The sequence below is a fragment of the Strix aluco genome, chromosome 3 (assembly GCF_031877795.1).
Source record: "Strix aluco isolate bStrAlu1 chromosome 3, bStrAlu1.hap1, whole genome shotgun sequence".
Lineage (NCBI taxonomy): Eukaryota > Metazoa > Chordata > Aves > Strigiformes > Strigidae > Strix > Strix aluco.
The window spans coordinates 77035061-77056441 of record NC_133933.1 but is presented as its reverse complement, the minus strand read 5'-3'; the positions used below and the strand labels follow the sequence as shown (position 1 = coordinate 77056441).

The window sequence follows — 21381 nt, the reverse complement described above, 5'->3', positions numbered from 1 at the left end:
AGAGCCAGGAGGCTCGAAGCTAAACTGAGACTACCGAGGCTCTTCCCAAACGCCCCGACCCCGCGTCCGCCGCCACCCCCCGCTTCCCTCCCCCAGCCGCAGACGCAGGTCGCCGCCAGCAGCGGCCGCCAGGGGGCGCGGCCCCGCCCCGAGATCTCGCCCACCCCCGAGGGGCGGGACAGAGCCCCGCCCCCCCCCCCGCCCCGGGCCGTTCCAACCTCCCCTCGCCCCGCCCCGTCCCCTCCCTCAGGGCCACGTCATTCGCTCCCCGCGGCCGGAAGTGACGCTACCTTCCTGGCGGCCAACGGGCGCCTTGCATGTGGCGGGGTGAGAGGTGAAAGATCAGGCGGGGCGGTAAGAAGATGGCCGCGCTGGCGGCGGTTGCCGGGCGGCAGACGCGGACTCAGTGAGGGGATGGCGGCGGCGCGGCGGGCGGCGCGCTGCGGCTGAGGCACCCCCCGCCTCGTCCCCCCGCCCCGCGGGTCTCGCGCCGCTGCCTCGCGCCCTCCTGTCGGTTGGCGGCGGTGCCGCCGCCCCGCGCCGCGCGCCCCCCATGAGCGGGGCGGGCGGGCTGGCGTGGCGCGCGCTGCACGCCCTGCTGCGCGCCCTGCTCTGCCTGCAGCGCGCGCTGCTCGCTTGCCTCCGCGGCCGCGCCGCCGCCGGGCCCCGCGCCTGGCTCTGGCGCCGCGCCGCCTCCGCCGCCGCCTCCTGCGCCCTCCTGGCGCCCGCCGCCGGGGCTTTCGCCTTCCGCAAGGCGGGCGCGGCGCGGCGGCGGCCCGGGGGCGCGGCGCAGGGCCGGCAGCGGTGGCGCGCGGACGGGCGGGCCCTGCAGAAGCTGCCGGTGCACATGGGGCTGGTGGTGACCGAGGAGGAGCCGAGCTACGCGGACATGGCCAGCCTGGTGGTGTGGTGCATGGCGGTGGGCATCTCTTATGTCAGCGTCTACGACCATAATGGTGAGCGGCGCCAGCGGGGCCGGGGACGGCAGGGGAGGGGGGAGGTGGTGCCGCGGCGGTGCCCCGAGTCCCGGCCCGGGCGGTGGCAGCCCTGGGGAGCGCTTCCGGGCGGGCCGGCGCCGCCCGGGCCCTCTGTGCCCCCGGCGTCGAGCCAGGGCCCTCCCTGTCCCGGGGTGTTCCCGAGCCGGGTGCCAGCCTCGCTGTGGGCAGCTCCTTTCCCATCCCCTGGAGTTGTTTGGCTTCTGTAGAGCTCCTGGCCCCGGTGAGCCTGGGCAGTGCCCCCAGTGCCCTCCTGCCCCAGCTCCTGTGTCGGGGCGGCCCGGGCCTGCTAGATCCCTGGAGGGGGCAGGTGGTGGTGCCTTGAGCCTTGTCCCCAGCCCTGGGCTGACAAGAACGACGGGCATCCTAGAGCCATGACCATGTAGGGTATGGGCTGTTAGTAGTGAAGAGCTTTAAGCTACCTGCTCTTCCGAGCTCTGTTTATGAGCTGTGTCTGAGCTTCCAGAAGTGGATGAATGAGAGTAGCCATCTATTTTCATATGTGAAGAGAGATGAAAGGGTAGTTAAACATAAACATGTCCTGTGTGCTGCTTGTATTGTAAAACAAAACTACATTTGGTATAAGGATTGGTGCTATTTGACATCTGAGTTAACTCTGAGCCAGTGCTTGTGAAAACTGGTGGTTTTTCGTATCTGCTATGTGATTTTATTCACTATTGTGTCTCAGTTGTAAGACAGTTGAACTCTTGCTTTTGCGGATATATTGATTCCACGTCACTGAGTATCTTGAAGATAAGCTCAGAGTTCAGATTTAGCATTCTGTGGAGTAATCGTGGAACAAATCTGTCTTCCTCATACCTATGCTTTCCTACTGAGGAGATGAAACCAGCCATATCAAGATATTATTAGATGAAGCTTTCTACCCGGCTGTTGAGAGATGATCTCAGTTTGTCTAATTGCAGTTAATCAACTCAGAAGGGCTAATAATACATGAGATGACTGTGTCCTGTTTCTGTCCTCTCCAGAGGAAAAAGCTTTATGCTAAAGTTCCCTGTGTTCTTGCTGTCAATGGTGAGACTGTAGGAAGATCAGTGTTTAACTGTTGTGTGAGCTACTTGGGACCTGATGAGATGCATCAATGGGTTCTGAGGGAAGTGGTGGATGAAGTGGCGCAGCCACTATCCATCATATTTGAGAAGTCCTGGTGGTCCGGTGAAGTTCCTGCTGACTGGAAAAGGGGAAACATAGCCCCCTCTTTTAAAAAGGGAAAAAAGGAAGACCCAGGGAATTACATGACAGTCAGTCTCACCTCTGTGCCCAGAAAGATCACGGAGTGGATCTTCCTGGAAACTATGCTAAGGCACATGGAAAATAAGGAGGTGATTGGTGACAGCCAGCAGGGCTTCACGAAGGGCAAATTGTGCCTGAGAAATTTGGTGGCTTTCTATGACAGAGTTACAGCGTTGGTGGGTGAGGGAAGAGCAACTGATGTCATCTACCTGGACTTGTGCAAAGCATTTGACACTGCCCCACATGACATCCTTGTCTCTAAATTGGAGAGATGGATTTGCTGGATGGGCCCCTCGGTGGGTAAGGAATGGGCTGGATGGTCGCACTCCAAGAGTTGTGGTCAACGGCTCAATGTCCAAGTGGAGAGCTTGGTGTTCCTCAGGAGTCAGTGTTGGGACCAGTGCTGTTTAACATCTTTGTTGGCGACACAGACAGTGGGATTGAGTGCACCCTCAGCAAGTTTCCCGATGACACCAAGCTGTGTGGTGTGGTTGACATGCTGGAGGGAGGGGAGATGCCATCCAGAGGAACCTGGACAGGCTGGAGAGGTGGGCCCGTGCTAACCTCATGAGATTCTACAAGGCCAAGTGCAGGGTCCTGCACATGAGTCGAGGCAATCCCAAGCACAAATACAGGCTGGGCAATGAGTGAATTGAGAGCAGCCCTGGGGAGAAGGACTTGGGGGTATTAGTGGATGGAAAACTGACTATGAGCCAGCAATGTGCGCTCGCAGCCCAGAAAGCCAACTGTATCCTGGGCTGCATCAAGAGAAGTGTGGCCAGCAGGATGAGGGAGGGGATTCTCCCCCTCTACTCTGCTCTTGTGAGACCCCACCTGCAGTGCTGTGTTCAGCTCTAGGGCCCCCAACATAAGAAGGACGTGGACCTGCTCGAGTGGGTCCAGAGGAGGCCACGAAGATGATCAGGGCCTGGAGCATGTCCCTTATGAGGACAGGCTGAGAGAGTTGGGGTTGTTCAGCCTGGAGAAGAGAAGGATCCGGGGAGACCTTAGAGTGGCTTTCTAGTAGCTAAAGGGGACCTACAGATGGGGAGGGACTCGTGATTGGGAGTGTAGGGATAGGACAAAGATTAATGGTTTTAAACTGACAGAGGGTAGATTTAGATTATATATGAGGAAGACATTCTTTACTGTAAGGGTGGTGAGACACTGGAACAGGTTGCCCAGAGAGGTTGTGGCTGCCCCCTCCCTGGAAGTGTTCAAGGCCAGGTTGGACGGGGCTTTGAGCCCCTGTCAGGGGGGTTGGAACTAGATGAGCTTTAAGGACCCTTCCAACACAAACCATTCTGTGATACTTCTGATTGGCTGTCTGGAGATGTCACCCAAATTAGATTAACTCTGTAGATTTATGCCAGGTTAGAGATACAGTCTGTAATAGTTGTCTTCCAGTGTGCTCTCAGGAAAAACTCAACAGTGTGTCCCGTGTAAGTAGGTGGAATCTATTGTCAAGTGCGCAAAAGCATCTGAGGTATGCAGGCCTTTCCCTGAGCATAGGCATTTGTGATTATTTTTTTTTTAAAAAAACCTGCCATTAAAAGTTCTGCTTCATGTCTTGTCCTTCGTATGTGATACAAGACTTGAATGACTTGACTTTCACTAAGTTCTCTAAGATCTTTTTAAGAAACTGGGCTTAATACCAGTCACTTGGCAGTTTAAATTGGCCATCTGTGCAGGGCTCTTGTGGAACTTGGTTATGTTGTGTTTCAGTGGGAGAATACTTCCTCATTTGGAAATCAAAGAATGGTATAAAATATTTGCGTAACACCTCAAGGACACAGAAAAGTCAGCACCTTCTGAAAAGCCATTTATGTGTTGATGTTTTTTGCTCTCAACTTGGAAATCATTCAGTCAGGTTAAATGCTACAGAGCAAATGTTAATACCAAACAAGGGTGAGTTTCCCTCATAGCCTGAAGAGAAACATTTTATTGTATTGTATCTAATTTCTGTCAAACCTCAAATAAGCTATCTGCAGTGTTGCCTAATATATGTGTATGCTTGGTTCCTTTTTAGATCCCTACATTGTACTGCACAAATTATATGTATGAGGACTGAACTGAGGAACAGATCCAGCTGAGAGTTATGTGTCTCGGTGGTCTTGGTTTTCAGCTTGCTCTCTGTGAAACCATTCAACACTGAGGAGGGAGAAGGTACCAGCCAGTGCTTAGGTAGCTGCTGTCACAGAGGGCCTCTCTGACAGGGAAGAACTAGTGCTGTTGTAGTGTCTGATGCCTTCGTTGTGGAGAAGATATTTCTGCTTCTCCAGCACATGTGTCGAGATTGAGTCAGATCTAAGACTAACTTATTACAAGACTGTAAATATGATGACCAGAGATGACAAGGTTATGTCCTCTGAAGGGCAGCGTAGCTGAAGTAACTTTGCAAAACAATTGTCTTTGTTAGCAGTTCAGAAAAAAAGATTATTTGCTGCTGTTTCCATGTGTTGTTACATTCACGCTAAAGTTGCATGTTAAGAGATTTTGTTAACAGCTTTCAAATCTGAAAATATTGCTATGATCTCATGACTTTAGTATCAAGACATAATGCTTTTCAGTAGTTCATTCTTCTGTTGGCCCTTTGATACCAGGATATGCTGGTTTAATTGCCATCTTAAATTACAGGTTGTTGGAACGTAGCTGAAGAAGGCAAGGCAATGCAGAGCAGTAAAACATTTTAAATCAGTGGCTTTTGCCAAATTTTTAGAGTCAATGAGAATAGCCTGCTATTACACATGTATGTTCTTCACGGGTGTTCAATAGGTTTTCTGGGATAGCAGCCACAACTGCTTTTTGCACAGTGTCTTGTCAGCTGAGCCTTTTAAACTGGTTTCAGAGAGTCAGCAAGTAGTCATTCATGTGGATTGAGTATATACTTACTTCTGGTGACAGCAGTTATGTTGACTTTCTTTTGGTGCTAAGCTCCTTATGGTGCCTGGATTGAGCATGCAGCATTTCCAGGTAGTCATTAAGTAGGGTGCTGCAGTTGTTGCTAAATCGGGTGTCTGAGCCCTCAGCAGTAACACTAGTATATAGTGAAGGTGGGTAAAGTTAGGTACAGCTTGCTCTTATCAGTAGCAGAGGGTGAACCTTAATTATGCTGTGCACTTGTTTTCATCTTCTCAGGTGGTGAGATTTACTTTTGGTCTGCTCAGCTGCTTCAGTGAGGTTCTGTGTGCATACAATTGTACCAACTATTGCTTTATCAAAGATACGTTGTTCCCACTGATGCTGGCTGTGGTGAAGAAGGAAACACAATGACAAGTGCTCTGAATCTGTGTTAGACGTAGTGGGTTATACTTAAGTTTGTTTCCTTTTCCATCATTGCATATTTGTAGTACTAAGATTCTTCTCATTGCAACAGGAAACTTTGATTATGAGTGGTCTTCCATGGTTGCATTTTCTGGAAGAAATACTGTGTCAGTTTCCTGTACAAGGCTTAAATTAACAACGTGTCCTTAATTGCCCCCTCTATAGGAAGAGAGGGAAGCATGAAGTTCTTTAAAGAAGTGCCGGATAAGCTATTCATTTGTTTATAGTTGTAAATTTCTGTACTTTTAACAAAATTACTAAATAGAAGGTTATGTCTGTATTCTTTGGTGTCAGAATAAGTAGCTGCATCCCAGCTGACACTAGTATGTTACAGCAGCTGCACCAGCAACTGTAAGGGCAACTTGGCCGGAGTTGTGCTGATTCTCCTGGGCAATTACAGAACCCAGAATGTTACAAATATATTGGATAATACTTGTGCAATGTGATCAGGTACTTGGCTGTCTTCTCTGAATCCATAAAGATCAGTATGCTGGAAGACTGGAGTGAAAAGGTCTTTGCAGAATGCAAGAGGACCATAACGTAAGTAACTGTCATGTACTGTAATAAATATATGATGCTATGAGTTGCGGTGCTCAAAATTGAGGTTTGCCCCCGCTGCCCCAGCAGGCTTGGAGGCCTAAGGTGGCATGCTTTTACATGCTTTTACTGCCTCTGGTGTTTCGAGGACCTTTTCATTCTCCCAATTTTCATTGATATGCAGTAGAATAAAACCATAATAAACTTAATGCTACTGGGCGCACCTCAGTTATTAAATCCAGATTGACTAAATCTTTATTTTTTTGATCAAGGATTTATTTCTGTGGACTTCTGTGTTGCCAATCCTATTGTTGGTACAATTCCAGCCATGTTGGTCAAGACTTTATCTCTGAGGAAATAATGCAGGCTTCTCACAGTCAGAAGGCAGTGATTATGCAATTCTATAGACATAGTTAAAATATCATCTGGGGAACAGAAGCCTTTGACCAGTTATATACTTGAACTTCTGTTACTTTGCCACTTGAATGTGTCAAAGTACTTGAGTGTTAACTTCTGTCCATCAGTGAAGCTTTCCTGAATTAGTTTGGGACAAGTGTAGAGTGCTTTTTGGGAGCTTGCTGAGTCTTGGCATTTGAATACTTTGGGCTCCTGAACAGATGCTTCAAGTTGAAGGTTTCTTAAAGCCCATAGTACAACCGTATTGGGAACTTGGGCTTCTTCATCCTGCTTTTAGCTTTCCACTGAACTGCTTTACTTCTGACCAATTTTCTCTTAGAAATTCTTTGAAAGGATAGAGTACTGCAGTAAGCAAAAGAAATTATTTCATTAGCCTCAAACGTAGACTTGTAGTCACTCCCAAATTATTTGGTTGTTTAGCTGATCTGATCAATCCATCAAACTTTCTGGATATTCAGTGTGTTCACTTCACTTCACTGGGGGAGATAAATATGTTGTGGTTTTGTGTCACTGGAACACTTGTGATATACCAGTATCACGTGACATCTGCTGTGGGTCTTCACCCATGTGAACCTTCGCATTCAACAATTGCGTTTTGGTGTTGAGTTGGGAGGAGTCCTCGGACCACACTTATTAAAAGGGCTAGCGCTAATCTGTAGAAGGTAATCTCCTTATCAGCATGGATAATATGAAAGTAGGTTCTCTTCTCTCGATTGCTGATGAGCTCTTGTTCTGGTACAGAATGTCCCTCCAAGAAGAAATGTGGGACAAACAGTCACAAGGTTATAAGTTCTAACTTGAGTTTTTCCTATTTGGTTGTTCTAACTTGAGTTTTTCCTATTTGGTTGTTCTAACTTGAGTTTTTCCTATTTGGTTGTTCTAACTTGAGTTTTTCCTATTTGGTTGTTCTAACTTGAGTTTTTCCTATTTGGTTAGCACTAATTTAAGTGTCTTTAATGTAGGTGAAACTTAAGTGACTTAAGCCGCTTTCAAACCTGGATTATTTTTTTTCTAGGCTCTTGGAGTAGACAAGCTTAAAACATTTTTCTAGCTCTCTGTATCCTGTGAGGTCCAGTGTAATGACCCAAACCCTGCTTTCCTCTGTTATCAACCAGCATGATCCAACAAGGATGTACACAGAAGTTGTTCATGTATTAAAGCAGTTTATTGCATGTACATTATTTGACTTGGGTTATGATTTGATGTCCTAGTTTAGCCAGGATAGGGTTAAGTTTCCCCAGCAGTGGGGGGGAAGCTCTAGCCAGGTTATTCATATATCATGCTGAGGTCACATCCTGGCGCAAGCGCGGGAAGAATCGGTGATCACGTGGGTTGGCGCAGCCGGTTCTCTCACTGCTGTATTGGTATATACTTTGCTCTGTTCGTTGTTATCACTGTTGTTGTTGTTGTTTGTTGTGTTGCTGTTGCACTGTTGTATTAAACCTTTCCTTATCTCAGCCCCGGGGCTTTGTATTTCACTCCCTTTGTGGGGGAGGGGCAGCGGCCATGTGATCTCAGACCCCGGCAGGGATTAAACCACCACATTTGACATTTCTCAAACTGTTAATACTTTGATGCTTTAAACAGACTTGTTACCTTACAACTCTTCCCTTGTTGACACTGGAAAGGAGTTGAGAAAAAGCAAATAACTGAAATGCTGTGAAAATGTATTCTTTCCTAGGCTTAACTTTGGTTAAGGTGTTCCCTTGTAAGGAAGAGCTGATTCTTGTTCTGTGTTTTACCAGATTCTGCTGCTTTAAAAAGCAGGGCAAGCAGGAATGTTGAACTTTGAGATGCTACCAAGGCATTAACAGGTGGTGGCTGTGATAGTCTAGCTGGACAACCAAATGGTTGACACCACCTGGTGTTTCTCTGTTCCCAGTTGTTCCCTTCCAGCTCACAGTTCCTGTCATGCTTGAGCCTTGCTTCTGCTGAACTTGCAGCCTCTTAATTACAAACTGCATTTGTCAGTCTCTAACCCTAAAATGCTGCACCGCCACAGTTGACTGCGAAGGGGTGTGGCTTGTAACTATTGTAAAACTGAGCAAAAGGCACATGCCCTAAAAAAGACCTCTGTCATGGAGCACTACTGCAGGAAGCTAAAACAGTTCTTTCCCTCAACTCTAATAGGAACTAATGATCAACAGCGGCTTTGCAGCTTGTGTTGTAAAAACAAGAATTATCCCTGAAAACAGCTCACAAGTTCTCAGTAGTTTAAAAAACAAAACAAAACAAACCCACAAACAAACAACCCCAAAAATACAAACAACAACAACAAAAAAAACCCCACACCAAAACATGGAAAAGAACCAAACCAAAAGCCCACCTGATGTTTTATTTTGCTTTGGGAATTATAGTGCTTAAATATGCATAATTCTTAACACTTCATTTGCTGGAATATACACATTTGCAGAGACTACAGAGTTCTGACTGAACAAAACTGTTTCTGCTTTTCAGAAACAAAAATTGTTTCTAATGAGAAATAATAGTGACAATTTCATGTTTGTGTTCCATATTAGAAACAGTAAAGTAGTAGGGCTGAAATTTTCCCCACTTAACATCCAACAGCTCTTGTATTGCTAAAATTTAGTGGACCTCTTGTCAAACATTAACTCTCTATAATGTTAAAACTGTATTATGGACACATTTTCAACTTATGTGGAAGACTGAACAAAATTGGAAGGTAGCATTAAACCAGGATTTAAGTCTTGCTGCCTAGGAACACTTGAATTCTGTTAGTGAGTTGGTGTACTCATGCACTCTTGTTTACTATATTTATCATGTATAAATTAGCAACAGCATCTTCTAGAACTAACTTGGATGGATTTTCAAAGTTTTAAAAAATGAAACTTGTAGACAAATGGATTTTTGAGATACTGTAAGAGAAGGGAATTTATGTCTTGAGTCACAACCATGTGAAACTTTTAAAGTGAATTTGGCCCATGTACATTGCCTCTGGCAGGACTGTGTTTGCCATCATATGCATTTACAAGTGAAAACCTCTTGTGCACTGAGAGACAAAACACTGAAGGGGTAAAGTTCCCAAATACTACTGGTTTTAAATGAAGATTGTGGTTAGTTTTACTACCTTCTTGATGTGCTTCAGAATCTTCTCTTCAGGAAGACTGCAGGTGTGTCAAGGTTGGTAGATCAGTTGGAATTTAGGTGTGGAGGTCTTTCCAAGAAGGACATACTATAACTACGGCAGCTTCTAGTTTGTGTTAATCTGCTATTCCATGAGCAACACAGAACCCAGGTTTGAAAAACTAAGGAGGTGGGTGAGGTAAATGAGGAGAGTGGAAGGGAAATGCTGGTGGTATTCAGATAAATTTCATGTCTTCAGTATCCAATGTGTGTGTTAAGGACCTTCACCTCAGCGCTGAACCGAGTCCTTCATCTGATGTTCCTTTTTACTGAGCAGTAAGCACCTTAGTCTGTTCTCTTACCCTGTTATTGTCAGTGCCTTCATTTACTTTAGAGCTGGAGTGTGGGTTCTGAAATCTGTTCTTCTAGTCTTTGACAGGAATAGGCAACAACTTCACATGAGAGAAGAATTGATCTTAGTGTTGGGTGGTGCAGGGGAAGAAGAGAGCAGCTATTTCCCAGATTGGGAGCCTTTCCTAGTTATGCCAACTCTTCTGAATATTGAACATAGGGGTTTTTTTTCCCATCTTGAAAAGTGGATGAAAGTCAAGTGACTCTTAGAGGTGAGGCACATGCAACCTTGTACAGTTCTTACTTGAAGATGTTGTGGGATTAGCAATTGCAGTAGCTGCATTGCTGTTGACCTTAAGTGTAAGGAAGACAATCAGTGCTAGCTCTAGCACAAAACACTTACCCAAGCAGAGTTGTATCAAATGCTATTATTCAAAGCAGCATTCTCAACTTCTAATATGTGTAAATATACACTAGGAAGCAGGAGCACAAAGTGTAACAATTTAGATTTAGTGGAAATATTCTAACACTTTTGTTCTGTCAAGGTTGCTGCCTTACTGAGATTTGCTTGTCTTTCAACATGTGAAATCAGTTATAAGCATCACTAACACTTGTGTAATAAAGTAAATTATTTTTTTGCGGGAAGGATCCTGGCTGAGAGGAAAACCAGATAATTTACCACCAATTGAAACCTCTAATGAAGCCTGTGTAAAAATACTAACGCACTAGCCCTAAAGGCTAGCATATTAAATAAATGTGTTGTATTTCTTCATGTTGCAAACTAACTCCTAATGTATTATGGTCTTAACCTAATACTTATATACACTGTTTGACTACTACTGATGTGGAGACTGCTGTTTGTAGCAGTTTAATTCCAGAATCAGGTTGAGGTGTTGAATCATAAGCCTGATCATAAAATTGTGTACAAGTTCAGTGTTTCTTGTAAGATTATTGTGTGGGCATTTTTTAGACTGGTCAACAGAAGTGCTTGAAATACAAGATTTCTGAATGAAACTTAAGCTCTTAGTAACAGCCCGGATAGAATGTGATAAAAGTGCTATCAGTTCCTAAGTAAATATGCCTAGCCACACTTTTGCATTGTAAATATTTAAGTTGTAACACTTAATTTTTACTGTGGTTTTTAATTAGAAATAGTTGTGTGTCTCAAGAGCTAGAATTTATTTTAGAACAGGAACCCAAGTGTGTTTGATTAAGCAAGTTATTGTAATCTCCTGCACTCAAAATGTGTTTGCCATAAACATATATGTATAAAAAGGCCTTGGGGACTGCATTAACTCCTTGAAATATACAGCTTGTGAAATCTTCTTGTTAGGAAATCTGTGGCGTTGGCCATGGTGTAACAGTGGACAGTTACTGTGGCCTGATGCGCTGATTTATTTCTCTGGCTCTTGCTTTGTGGTGACTTGCTTTGTTAGCCTGCAGCCTTAGTGGTGTGGCAGTAAGTGGTAGCAGACTTAAGCTGCAAATCTACAGCAGCATGGGCATTCTGATTTGGTAGTCCTGTGCTGGTAGGGTATTGCTATCTCAAACTATTGCTAGCATAGTAAGGACAATGGAGTAAGTCTTAAACTTTCTCTTACGCAATTGCAGCTTGCTACTTAAACCAGGCTGAGTGAAAGAGGAACAAAAGCATGTGAGTTGTCTTTCCAAGGTCACTGAAATTAGTCATTTGCAGTAGCATTTGCTTTGGATTCTTATCGTACTTGTGAACTCCAGTTTGAAACCAGTACTGACCACCTGATTCTTTTTTCTTCCTGCTTAGTGTCAGGTTTATTATGTAGCAGTCTTTATAGGAGTTGGCTGACATGCAACCTTTTTTTAAAGGTATTTTCAAGAGGAATAATTCAAGATTGATGGATGAAATTTTAAAACAGCAGCAAGAACTCTTAGGACTAGATTGCTCCAAGTACACCGTGGAATTTGCAAATCAAGACAAAGCTGATCAAGGTAAGATGAATTGCAAGGGGGATTGGTATGACTCTAAATAGCTATATATAAATCCTAACTCTGCTTTTACTTAAACACATTCCTGTGTACAGTGACCTTTTCCTTCAGTAAGCACTGATTATCAGAACACATGCAACCTTCCTGAGCTAGTATTAAACTTTCATTGTGCTTATTTGTTCTTAACTAATAGTGACAGTATGGCTCTCCCTTTCCCATAGTGGTCATTATTGCGTAGTCTTATCATCCCTTTAGCCCAGCTGTTGTGCCATGACCCCTTTAATGCATCAGTGTAGCTCAACTCCCCACGGTTTCAGTGAGATTAATTCTTTTGCTGAGTGAGTTGAAAAAGCACTGGGATAAGTGTGAGGGAACTGATGTCAAGTTAACAATGCGTGCACTTCCATCTTTCCAAACTTATAACTCTGAGTCAGGAGGAAGAGAAAGAGCAAAACTGCTAGTTGTCATGGCAGTGTATAATGACACCAGGAAAATAAAGAGCATAAGGTAAAAAAAAATTCTCTGATAGCAGCTTTTGCATGTAGTGGAAGTGAAAAACAGGAATACGTTTCAAGGTTAATGTTCCTTATCAGTATTATCTGCTGTAAGTATTCTTTTAGGCGTGCAAACATAAACGCTAGAAGTCTGTTCAAAATGTAGTAAATCACAAGCAGTCCTTTGCCTTAGAGGGATAGGCTGATACTTACAGCTTTCCTAGCTGCAACACATAACACTTAAATAGGTCTCATAATAAACCCCAACCCTTATGTTCTAAGACAATAATATCACATAGCTCAAGACTTAAGAAAAGACTATACCTATCATAGAATGGTTTGGTTTGGAACATTTAGCTGCTGGCTGAGTTTTGCTTCCCCTACAAGAGCTGATAGGATGGTGAGATCCTTTGTGTCAGTTTTCCCATATAAAGTCCAATGTTGTAGCATAAACTTGCCTTACAAGTAACTTAGGCTAAGGTGCTAGCATTTACATGGGAACATCCAAGTTTCATGTTATTTCTTTTTATTCCTGTGGATGTTGAAATAACCATCAAAAAATGGGGTAGACAGGCTGTTAATGTCTCAAACTCCAGCATACTACTTAGCTGCCCTTCCCTAAATCAAGATATTTACATCCAGACCAAATGAACTACTGAAAGACTGCTTAGACTTGCTGACTGAAAGGATATATTTAAGTCTCAGGAACCTTTTGTGCTGGAAACTATGAAAAGCAGAGGTGCTTTCTGTTCTCTTCAGAATTTTCATTCTTACTTAGAAGGCTCCATAGTCAATCAGATGCCTTCATACTTTGAACTGAACAAGCTGACATCTGTCCAGTTCATAATATTAAACTGCAATTTCTCACTTCTGAGAAGCAAAATGACATCTTACACTTATGAATACTGTTGGAGAATTCTTCTCTAACATAGGACATATGACAAATTGAACAATTGTTTTCATTGTGGTGGCTTTGGATAGACTGAGGGGGTTTTTTTAGGAGTTCTTATGAGTCTTCTGACTCTGTTCTCTGGTCCTTTGCAGTCGGGTTCTGCAGTTTCAAGAAATGTTATTTTTAAGTATCTGGTTATAACTATCATAAGTTCTGTATAAGTCTAATGTGTCCACACACTATTTAACCCAGTGTACAAAACCTAGCTTGAAGTAACTATCTGTAGCCTTCAGCTTCCTTGTAAGTTTACCTCTGAGGTACCTTATCAGGACTGACAATGATGCAAGTCACGTAGTGAAAGAAGACTCTTACCTCACAGTAGTGTAGACAATGAGATTCTTGTGAAATATCCTCTTAAGTCACAGACATAATTACAGATTAGTGGGTGAATTCTGGTACTACTATCTGGTTCCTAGAATCTCTGCAGCAATATTATAACTCTTGCATCAATTTTGAAGTGCTGCTGAAAGATCCTGTGATCATATTCAGGGAGGGCCCCAGCCTAATCATTGTGTCACATGAATGTCCACAAGAGCTGTTAAAACACCTTTTTCTTCTAAGCTAGTAATTAGATTCTCTTTTCTTTCCCTGAACTGCAAGTCTTTCTACATTGTTTACCTTCCTCTCACTGCTTTGCCTGACAGTGTAAGAACCAGTGTAAATTCACTGGAATACTCTACACTTCAAGACTGATGTTAATTAAACTACTATTCACAAGACTCCTCAAAGTAGTTGCCTTCAACTTGCATTTTAGTAATACAGCAAATCCAGAAGAATCTTACCCACTTCTGTAAGAGTTGGATGAGGTATATCTATGACTAGTTGTATAATATATGAAGTAAACTATAAGTTACTTTCAATCTTATCCTCTGAATATCTAAAGCACATTCAAAACAACTATATTTCTGTTGCTTTTAAACTGTGTTTTGTACTTTCAGTTTTAAATTGCCAATCTACATTGAAGGTGCTGTCTCCAGAAGATGGAAAAGCAGACATAGTAAAAGCTGCTCAGAACTTTTGTCAGTTGGTAGCACAGCAGCAAAGAACATACACAGACCTGGATGTGAATGTGTTAGACAACTTATTAAGTAGTAAGTATGACATGGTCTGTGGGGAGGAGGGGAAAGAGTACTCATTTCACAACAGATTTGGTTTCTAGTATATTTATTGCTCAGAACGTGTGCATCTTGATGCTTAGTCTATCAGAGTAAGTTATGATTATTGCTTTCAGGCTTCTGCTAAAAATTTCTTACTAGTTTATTCCCTTTTGAGCTTTTTCTTTAGAGCAGAAAAAGGAAACCTTAAGCTAAATTGGAGAGTGTCAGCTTTTCAGAGTTTATAACCTCTGTGGGATGTTCTGAGATGAAAAACTAGTGCTGGGGTCACCTGAAACTAGGCTATTATAAATTAGGTTAACTTCTTGCAAGTTGGCATGCTGCAAACCTGGGTATGGGCAGAGTGAATCTTCCAGATCTAGTTACAGCAATTAAAGCTGTTACTGCTGCCTAACTACCACCCTGAGTGCAAATGATAGAACACTTGCTGATCTTTTGCTGCTGTATAACCCACACTAGCTTAGTTACCTTCATTACTAATTCATGCAGATTACTGACTCTGCAGTGAGGTGCATGACTACATGCAATAGCTATTGGAAGGGCAGGGCTGCCCTAATCTTCCATCTGGGAGACCTTGCTTAGAACAGGCCTCCACTTCCCCAGTGGTGCTATGGAGCTGTAATAGTTGCTCAGCTTTCCTAGGTGATCCATGCATGTTAATTGCAGCTGTAATTAGCTTGGCAGAGTTCAGGTTTCAGATTGCACACTTCAGCTTGGATGTCTGCAGGCATGTTATTGTGGCTCCCATTAATTGGACTTTAGAGAGTGATTTTTTTTTTTTTTTCTAAATGGGTGGTCAGCTGAATTGCTCTCCAGACTGACTACCATGGCAGTTTGGACACTTTAATCTTAATTTCAAACTGAATTCAATCCCTATTGTCAGCATGCTGCATGATAGCTTCTTACTGTAATGGAATTAATAAATGTATTTAATAAGGCACCTGAAGAAGTAACTTAGACATCTATCTTGTTATACCCCAAAGGCAATTCAATGAAATGAGTAATTGCTTCTTTAAAACAGTCATTCATTTTGTGAGGAATTGGTGACAGTTGATGCCAATGTATGTATTTTGTCCAGTGATGTTTAACTGGAGTTTCTCAAACCCTTGCTCTTCTGTCTGTGCTTTTAAGTGTCTGGATATGTTAAAAGTATTAGGTCTAGTCTTAAATTGATCAGATTTATTGTCCAAGTAATGTGTGGTAGCTGAGCACAGAAAGAGAAATCTCCTAGACTTTTAATCTTTCAAAACTACAGACTTTGAAAATGGACTACTTAATCTATGTGGCTAATAACTAAGGATAGTATTTATAACTAGTCCTGCTTGTTAATTTGCTTGGTTTAAATGTTTAGGGCAGTTGGAGGTAAAGAACTGTTCTTTCGTGACTTAATTAGCAGCAATTTATGGAACTACTCATTTTAGTTGTAGGCAAATTTAGTTTCTGTGCATCGTTAATGGAAAGATGTTGAATGTAAACATCTGTGAGTTACTGATCTAAGTTGAGAGTGAGTTCTGAAAAGCAGTACTTGAGTGGCTCTATTTTTAGGGTTTGTGTTCATGGTGACTTCTATAAGTTTGTTTTCTCACATTTTGATTTTTAAATACATGGTAATGTAATTTTTTAACTTTCTGTTCATATTTAGGATGCAGTTATTGAAGTCTAGTCCTAAAATGGTATGGTTCTGGCTTGTCATCTGTCTTTTCTAGTTCTTAATCCAGTCATGCTCTAATACAGCTTGAGTTTTCTTCAGTCTGAGTACTTCTGAGCAATGCCTCAGCTAACCTGCTTGTTTTCAGAAAAGTAGCTACCAGCTGCATTATAATATTGTCTCTACTTGCCATCTGCCTTCCCAGTAAAGAACATGACTATTAATTAAGGGTGTTCAAGTTGCCCTATAAAAATCTATGTGGAGAAGAGTAGTGCTGTCAGTTCTACAAATTCCTTCATGTTCCCCTCAGAACTCCTGACCTAGGAGGGATGTTGCCAGAGTCCTGTCCCTTGAGTGTCCAAGCCTTTTGGCCTCTTGCTTTTTAGAGTCTGTTCACAAATCCTTCTATCCTGTGTGTGCTAAACTTACTTGAGTGCTGTAACCCTAGCAGCTCTGAGGGAGCTTCCACGTGTAAAGTATCTGTACTGTTGATAATGTTTAAGCAGAGAAATGGATGCAGAGTGGAAAGCACAGTACTGTGTTTTGAATAGGCTGTTCTGACAGTAATTCTACAGTGTACATTTTCATTTTCCTTCAGATAGGAACCAAAAGGAAATGTTAGCATTAACTGGGCTCTCTGAAGGTCTTTTCCTGTTTGAAAAGCCATTGTAGTGTTGAAGATCCTGCTGCTGAACTGGCCAGCTGAGGAGTACTCAGCTACTGAATCAGCTGATGAGTAAAGCTGTCCACTTCCTCCAGAGGCCCCACTTCTAAGTATTCACTGCCTCCCTGCAAAGCTCTTTCATACTAACATGCTAGCTTCTGAACATATAAGTGGCTTTTGCTTTATAATTTCTCTTAAAGATCTGGACTGTGGCACAAGGCACTTCTGTCTAAATACTTAATCCTTCCTTAGAAATGCACATGCTTGGGAAAATAGCTTCTTTACCTCTGGTAAGAGAATTAGTATTGTGATGATTCAGTGGGGAGGGAAAATGTGAACTCTTGAAATTGAAGCTGGAGATTTTAAAAACCTGGGGAGAGCGAAATCTGACAGGACCTTAGTTTGCTGTTCTGTTATTCCCAAAGTTAAATTCCTCCACAACTAAATTAAACTTGTAAAAGGCTCTTACCTGGTTAGGGTTTTGTTGGGTTTTTTCAAACAAGTGAGAAAATAGTTGAGAAATACCATCTGAACTTCAGAGCAAATAGGCAGTATTAAACTCTGTCTGCTAAAGGTAGCCATTATGCAATGTAAGCTCTCTTGCAGTTAACTTGTAGAATTAGTGGGTAATTTCTGGTCACGAGTGGTGTCCCCCAGGGCTCGGTTTTGGGGCCACTCCTGTTTAACATCTTTATTGATTATCTAGACAAGGGGATTGAATGCACCCTCAGTAAGTTTGCAGACGACACCAAGCTGGGTGGGAGTGTTGATCTGCTCGAGGGTAGGGAGGCTCTGCGGAGAGATCTGGACAGGCTGGAGCGATGGGCTAAGGCCAACTGCATGAGTTTCAATAAGGCCAAATGCCGGGTGCTGCACTTTGGCCACAACAACCCCCAGCAGCGCTACAGGCTTGGGGAGGAGTGGCTGGAGAGCTGCCAGTCAGAGAGGGACCTGGGGGTGTTGATTGACAGCCAGCTGAACATGAGCCAGCAGTGTGCCCAGGTGGCCAAGAAGGCCAATGGCATCCTGGCTTGCATCAGAAATAGTGTGGCCAGCAGGGACAGGGAAGTGATCTTACCCCTGTACTTGGCACTGGTGAGGCCGCACCTCGATTCCTGTGTTCAGTTTTGGGCCCCTCACTACAAAAAGGACATTGAATTACTCGAGCGTGTCCAAAGAAGGGCAACGAAGCTGGTGAAGGGTCTGGAGCACAGGTCGTATGAAGAGCGTCTGAGGGAACTGGGGTTGTTTAGTCTGGAGAAGAGGAGGCTGAGGGGAGACCTCATCACCCTCTACAGCTACCTGAAAGGAGGTTGCAGAGAGCTGGGGATGAGTCTCTTTAACCAAGTAACAAGTGATAGGACAAGAGGGAATAGCCTCAAGTTGCACCAGGGAAGTTTTAGACTAGATGTCAGGAAGTATTTCTTTACAGAACGGGTTGTTAGGCATTGGAATGGGCTGCCCAGGGAGGTGGTGGAGTCCCCATCCCTGGAGGTGTTTAAGAGTAGGGTCGATATAGCACTGAGAGATATGGTGTAGATGAGAACTGGCAGTGCTAGGTTAATGGTTGGACTAGATGATCTTCAAGGTCCTTTCCAACCTAGTTGATTCTGTGATTCTATGGAATGGGTGACAAGAAATAGCATTCAATAATCATGACTATTTGCAGCATTATAGCAAAGTAGGGTTATGACTGCTGGAATGCTTTTCAGATGAGCTAGGCAGGCGCATGAAGAACAGCTTACCTTCTTGGGTTACTTGAGGGTACTATCCTGGTTTTCACATGTTGCCCTAATCAACTTGGTAGAATTAGCAGGGAAAGATGGACTTCTAAGCTTATTGACTAGCAGTTTTAGCCTGGAGTAGCTCAGGCATGGCAGAAGTGTATGAAAGGGAGACAGTGTCATTTGGCCACTGATTGTCTTCAACCTCAGAAGATGAGTAGCATGTTCTCACTAGTGACTGGGATTTCAAGGTATGGGTAGTAAGAGTGTGGCCAACTAGTGAAGTGTTACCTAGCCCTGCCCTGTGATGGGTCATGCTGTCTACTTAGTAACAGGAAAAAAAAAAAATACTGCCCTGTTTTTCTTCACTCTTGTAAGCAGAAGGATGTCACCTGCAACAGTTTGTCTGAAATGTCATAGTAAAAGTCGTTTTTAAAATTGTCTAAGCTCCATGCTGAGAAAGAGACATTTAATCTGACAGGGTATTTTTTTACAACTTTTCTTGATGGTCTGTGATATCAAATTGTTCTTCTTCAGTGGAACACCCTTAAGGTTTTTTGTGTTAATAGTCCTTTTACTCGACTGCAACTCCACATAGTTGAGTTAGGACTTAAGTATGGGAGTAGGTATGGGTGAGGGTACAGCATGTTCTATGCTACTAAAATCAAGTTTGCCAAGACAAAACTAGAACTAGTCAGTTTAAACAGCAGTGTTAAGGTTTGTTCTTATTCAAAACAATGTAACTGTTTGTATCACTTCCTTACCAAGTCTTTGAAAACTATGTGATACAAAAATAACAGTCTAGCTGGGCCTGCAGTGGCTGCCTTAAGCTTTTGCTCAGCTGGTCGTGTTCAGGTGGTGCAAGACCAGTCTGTCCTCTTGGGCTTTTAATTGTTAACTTGTCCTCAGGAGCTTCACTTCATGTTAAAAAAAAAATGTATTTAATGCAAAAGCAGATGCCTTAGGATTTAGATTTAAAACCAATCTTCTGGTGAATTTAATACAGCTGAATTTAACTTGTTCTTACAGGTACAAATGGATTTCCTGATCCTGATTTAGTCTTGAAGTTTGGTCCTGTGGACAGCACATTAGGATTCCTTCCGTGGCACATCAGACTGACAGAGATCATGTGAGTTACCTATGAATACTGTGAAACAGGTTGGAATAATGTCTTAACTAAGCAAGTCTTTATGTGACTTGCCTTATGGAAATAGCCGTAAGAGGAGATCTGTCTAAACAGAGGTGTCTGGAGATTGATTTGAGGATATTTAAAAAATGTTAAATGAAACCTGTCAAACATTCATTGTTGTTCCTTCAGCCACAATTAGGCAACAGCAAGCTTTACTCTTCAGGTTAAGGAAAAACTTTGGTTGCCATCTAGTCTCAGGGGTCCGGTCCCAGTCCTGTCGGTGTTTCTTACGTGGATTTTGAGTGGCTTACAGGTTTCTAACAGGGAAACTAAGGATATAAGGGAAAAAGGATGATGTAGGATGATCATTCCTCCGGATTACTTTCCAGTGTTGGCAATAACTGAGCTTACTAGACTTGCTGTATTTCTTAAATCTGAGAGCATTTATAGGGCACTGAAATGTCTGGGCAGACCTGTGCTTCTCCAACTTTTTCACTAGTTTGAAGTGCCCTATGTGCTCTAATGATTGTTAGGCTTTGATTTAGGGGCTGACAGGATACTAACAGCTAGTTAAGTTACTAGAGGTGAGTGACAATAACAGTGTTGAGAACAGCTTCACAAGGTTACTCAGACAGTACCTTGCTTTAAGTAGTGATATTCCTGACTGACCACATGAATGGTGCGGTGTTTATAAAAGCTTAACTTTTCTAACTTGCTTTCTCAGTTCTTTGCCTTCCCACCTGAACATCAGCTATGAAGACTTTTTCTCTGCCCTCCATCACTATGCAGCCTGTGAGCAACGCTGGGGAAAGTGACTTCTGGCTGAGCACATGGAGTCGGGCTTTCTGTGGGAAGGAATTTATGTCTGTTTACAAGCACCTGTGACCCATAAGTCTGGTTCATAGTCCTTTCTTAATTTATCAACAAATTCAATAAAGTGTCTTACCTTTCTAGAGAGTCTGTGTGAATGTGTGAGAATCTATGGGGAGGGGGAAATTCACAGATTTCCTTTATGAAAAAGACATGTATTGCAAGCAAAGCTGTTCAAAGCTGAATTACCTGCATTTTCATGTCGAAGTGACCAAAAGAACATGCAAGAATTAAATCTTGTGAAATCTCCAGGACAACATAAATCGGAGTTCCGTACCCACAAGGTCCTTAAATCCAAGGAAGGACTCCCATGTCAGCTTGTTTCTTTTTTAATTCTTCATGGTCAGGCATTTTGGAGCTAATCACCAGGTTTATCTTCAGATATATTTACTATATAATATGTGAATTCCAGAGGGGTCAGTTCTGTTAACTGAGAATAGAGATTGCTACTTGTCTGTGATGACTGAGCCAGCAGTAAGTATTGAGTTCTAGAAATACTGAGAAGATTCCATAAAAAGGAATGGAATCTTCTGTGGTAAGTGGATTAGGCAGTCTGTGTAGCACTATCTATCCTTTTTTAAGAGGTAAAATGAAAGCATTCCTACAGCCCTGAGTGAAACTTCTCCTAGCATCAGGTCAGTTTTCCATAGGGGGGAAAAAACCATAAACAGTACTATGTATTGTTTGTATACCTGTTTTCCCCATAAAATTCTCACTTAAGCTGACAAACTGGCTACGGCTCTGGCACCATTTGCTGAAAAATCTGAAAATGAACTAGGTCCACTTCCACACCTACTGTGACTGGCTTGTTGTGCTTGTGTACCCAGCAGGGGAGTCTCCTTAAACCTTTTGTTAGGTTTG

At 43.1% G+C, this 21381-nt stretch overlaps 1 protein-coding gene across 2 annotated transcripts; it reads left to right on the top strand.

The window, feature by feature from the left end:
- The first annotated feature begins 317 nt into the window (after positions 1–317).
- NUS1 (NUS1 dehydrodolichyl diphosphate synthase subunit) lies at positions 318–20607 on the top strand. 2 transcript variants are annotated; one of them, XM_074819261.1, is made up of 5 exons: positions 330–956; positions 11805–11927; positions 14309–14461; positions 19551–19650; positions 20375–20607. In XM_074819261.1, exons 1-5 carry the CDS (start codon positions 554–556, stop codon positions 20463–20465), a joined length of 870 nt encoding a protein of 289 aa, XP_074675362.1. In that variant the 5' UTR covers positions 330–553; the 3' UTR covers positions 20466–20607. The 2 variants fall into 2 exon arrangements, with proteins under 2 accessions (XP_074675363.1, XP_074675362.1); XM_074819262.1 differs by lacking the exon at positions 14309–14461 and having other exon boundaries at positions 318–956.
- The last annotated feature ends 774 nt before the right edge of the window (positions 20608–21381 follow it).

Excerpts from the sequence above, each read along its gene's own strand:
- NUS1 (XM_074819261.1), top strand. The coding sequence starts at position 554 with ATGAGCGGGGCGGGCGGGCTGGCGTGGCGCGCGCTGCACGCCCTGCTG. Across the intron at positions 11,928-14,308 it reads TCAAGACAAAGCTGATCAAG|TTTTAAATTGCCAATCTACA; the intron begins GTAAGATGAATT and ends TTGTACTTTCAG. Across the intron at positions 19,651-20,374 it reads ATCAGACTGACAGAGATCAT|TTCTTTGCCTTCCCACCTGA; the intron begins GTGAGTTACCTA and ends TTGCTTTCTCAG.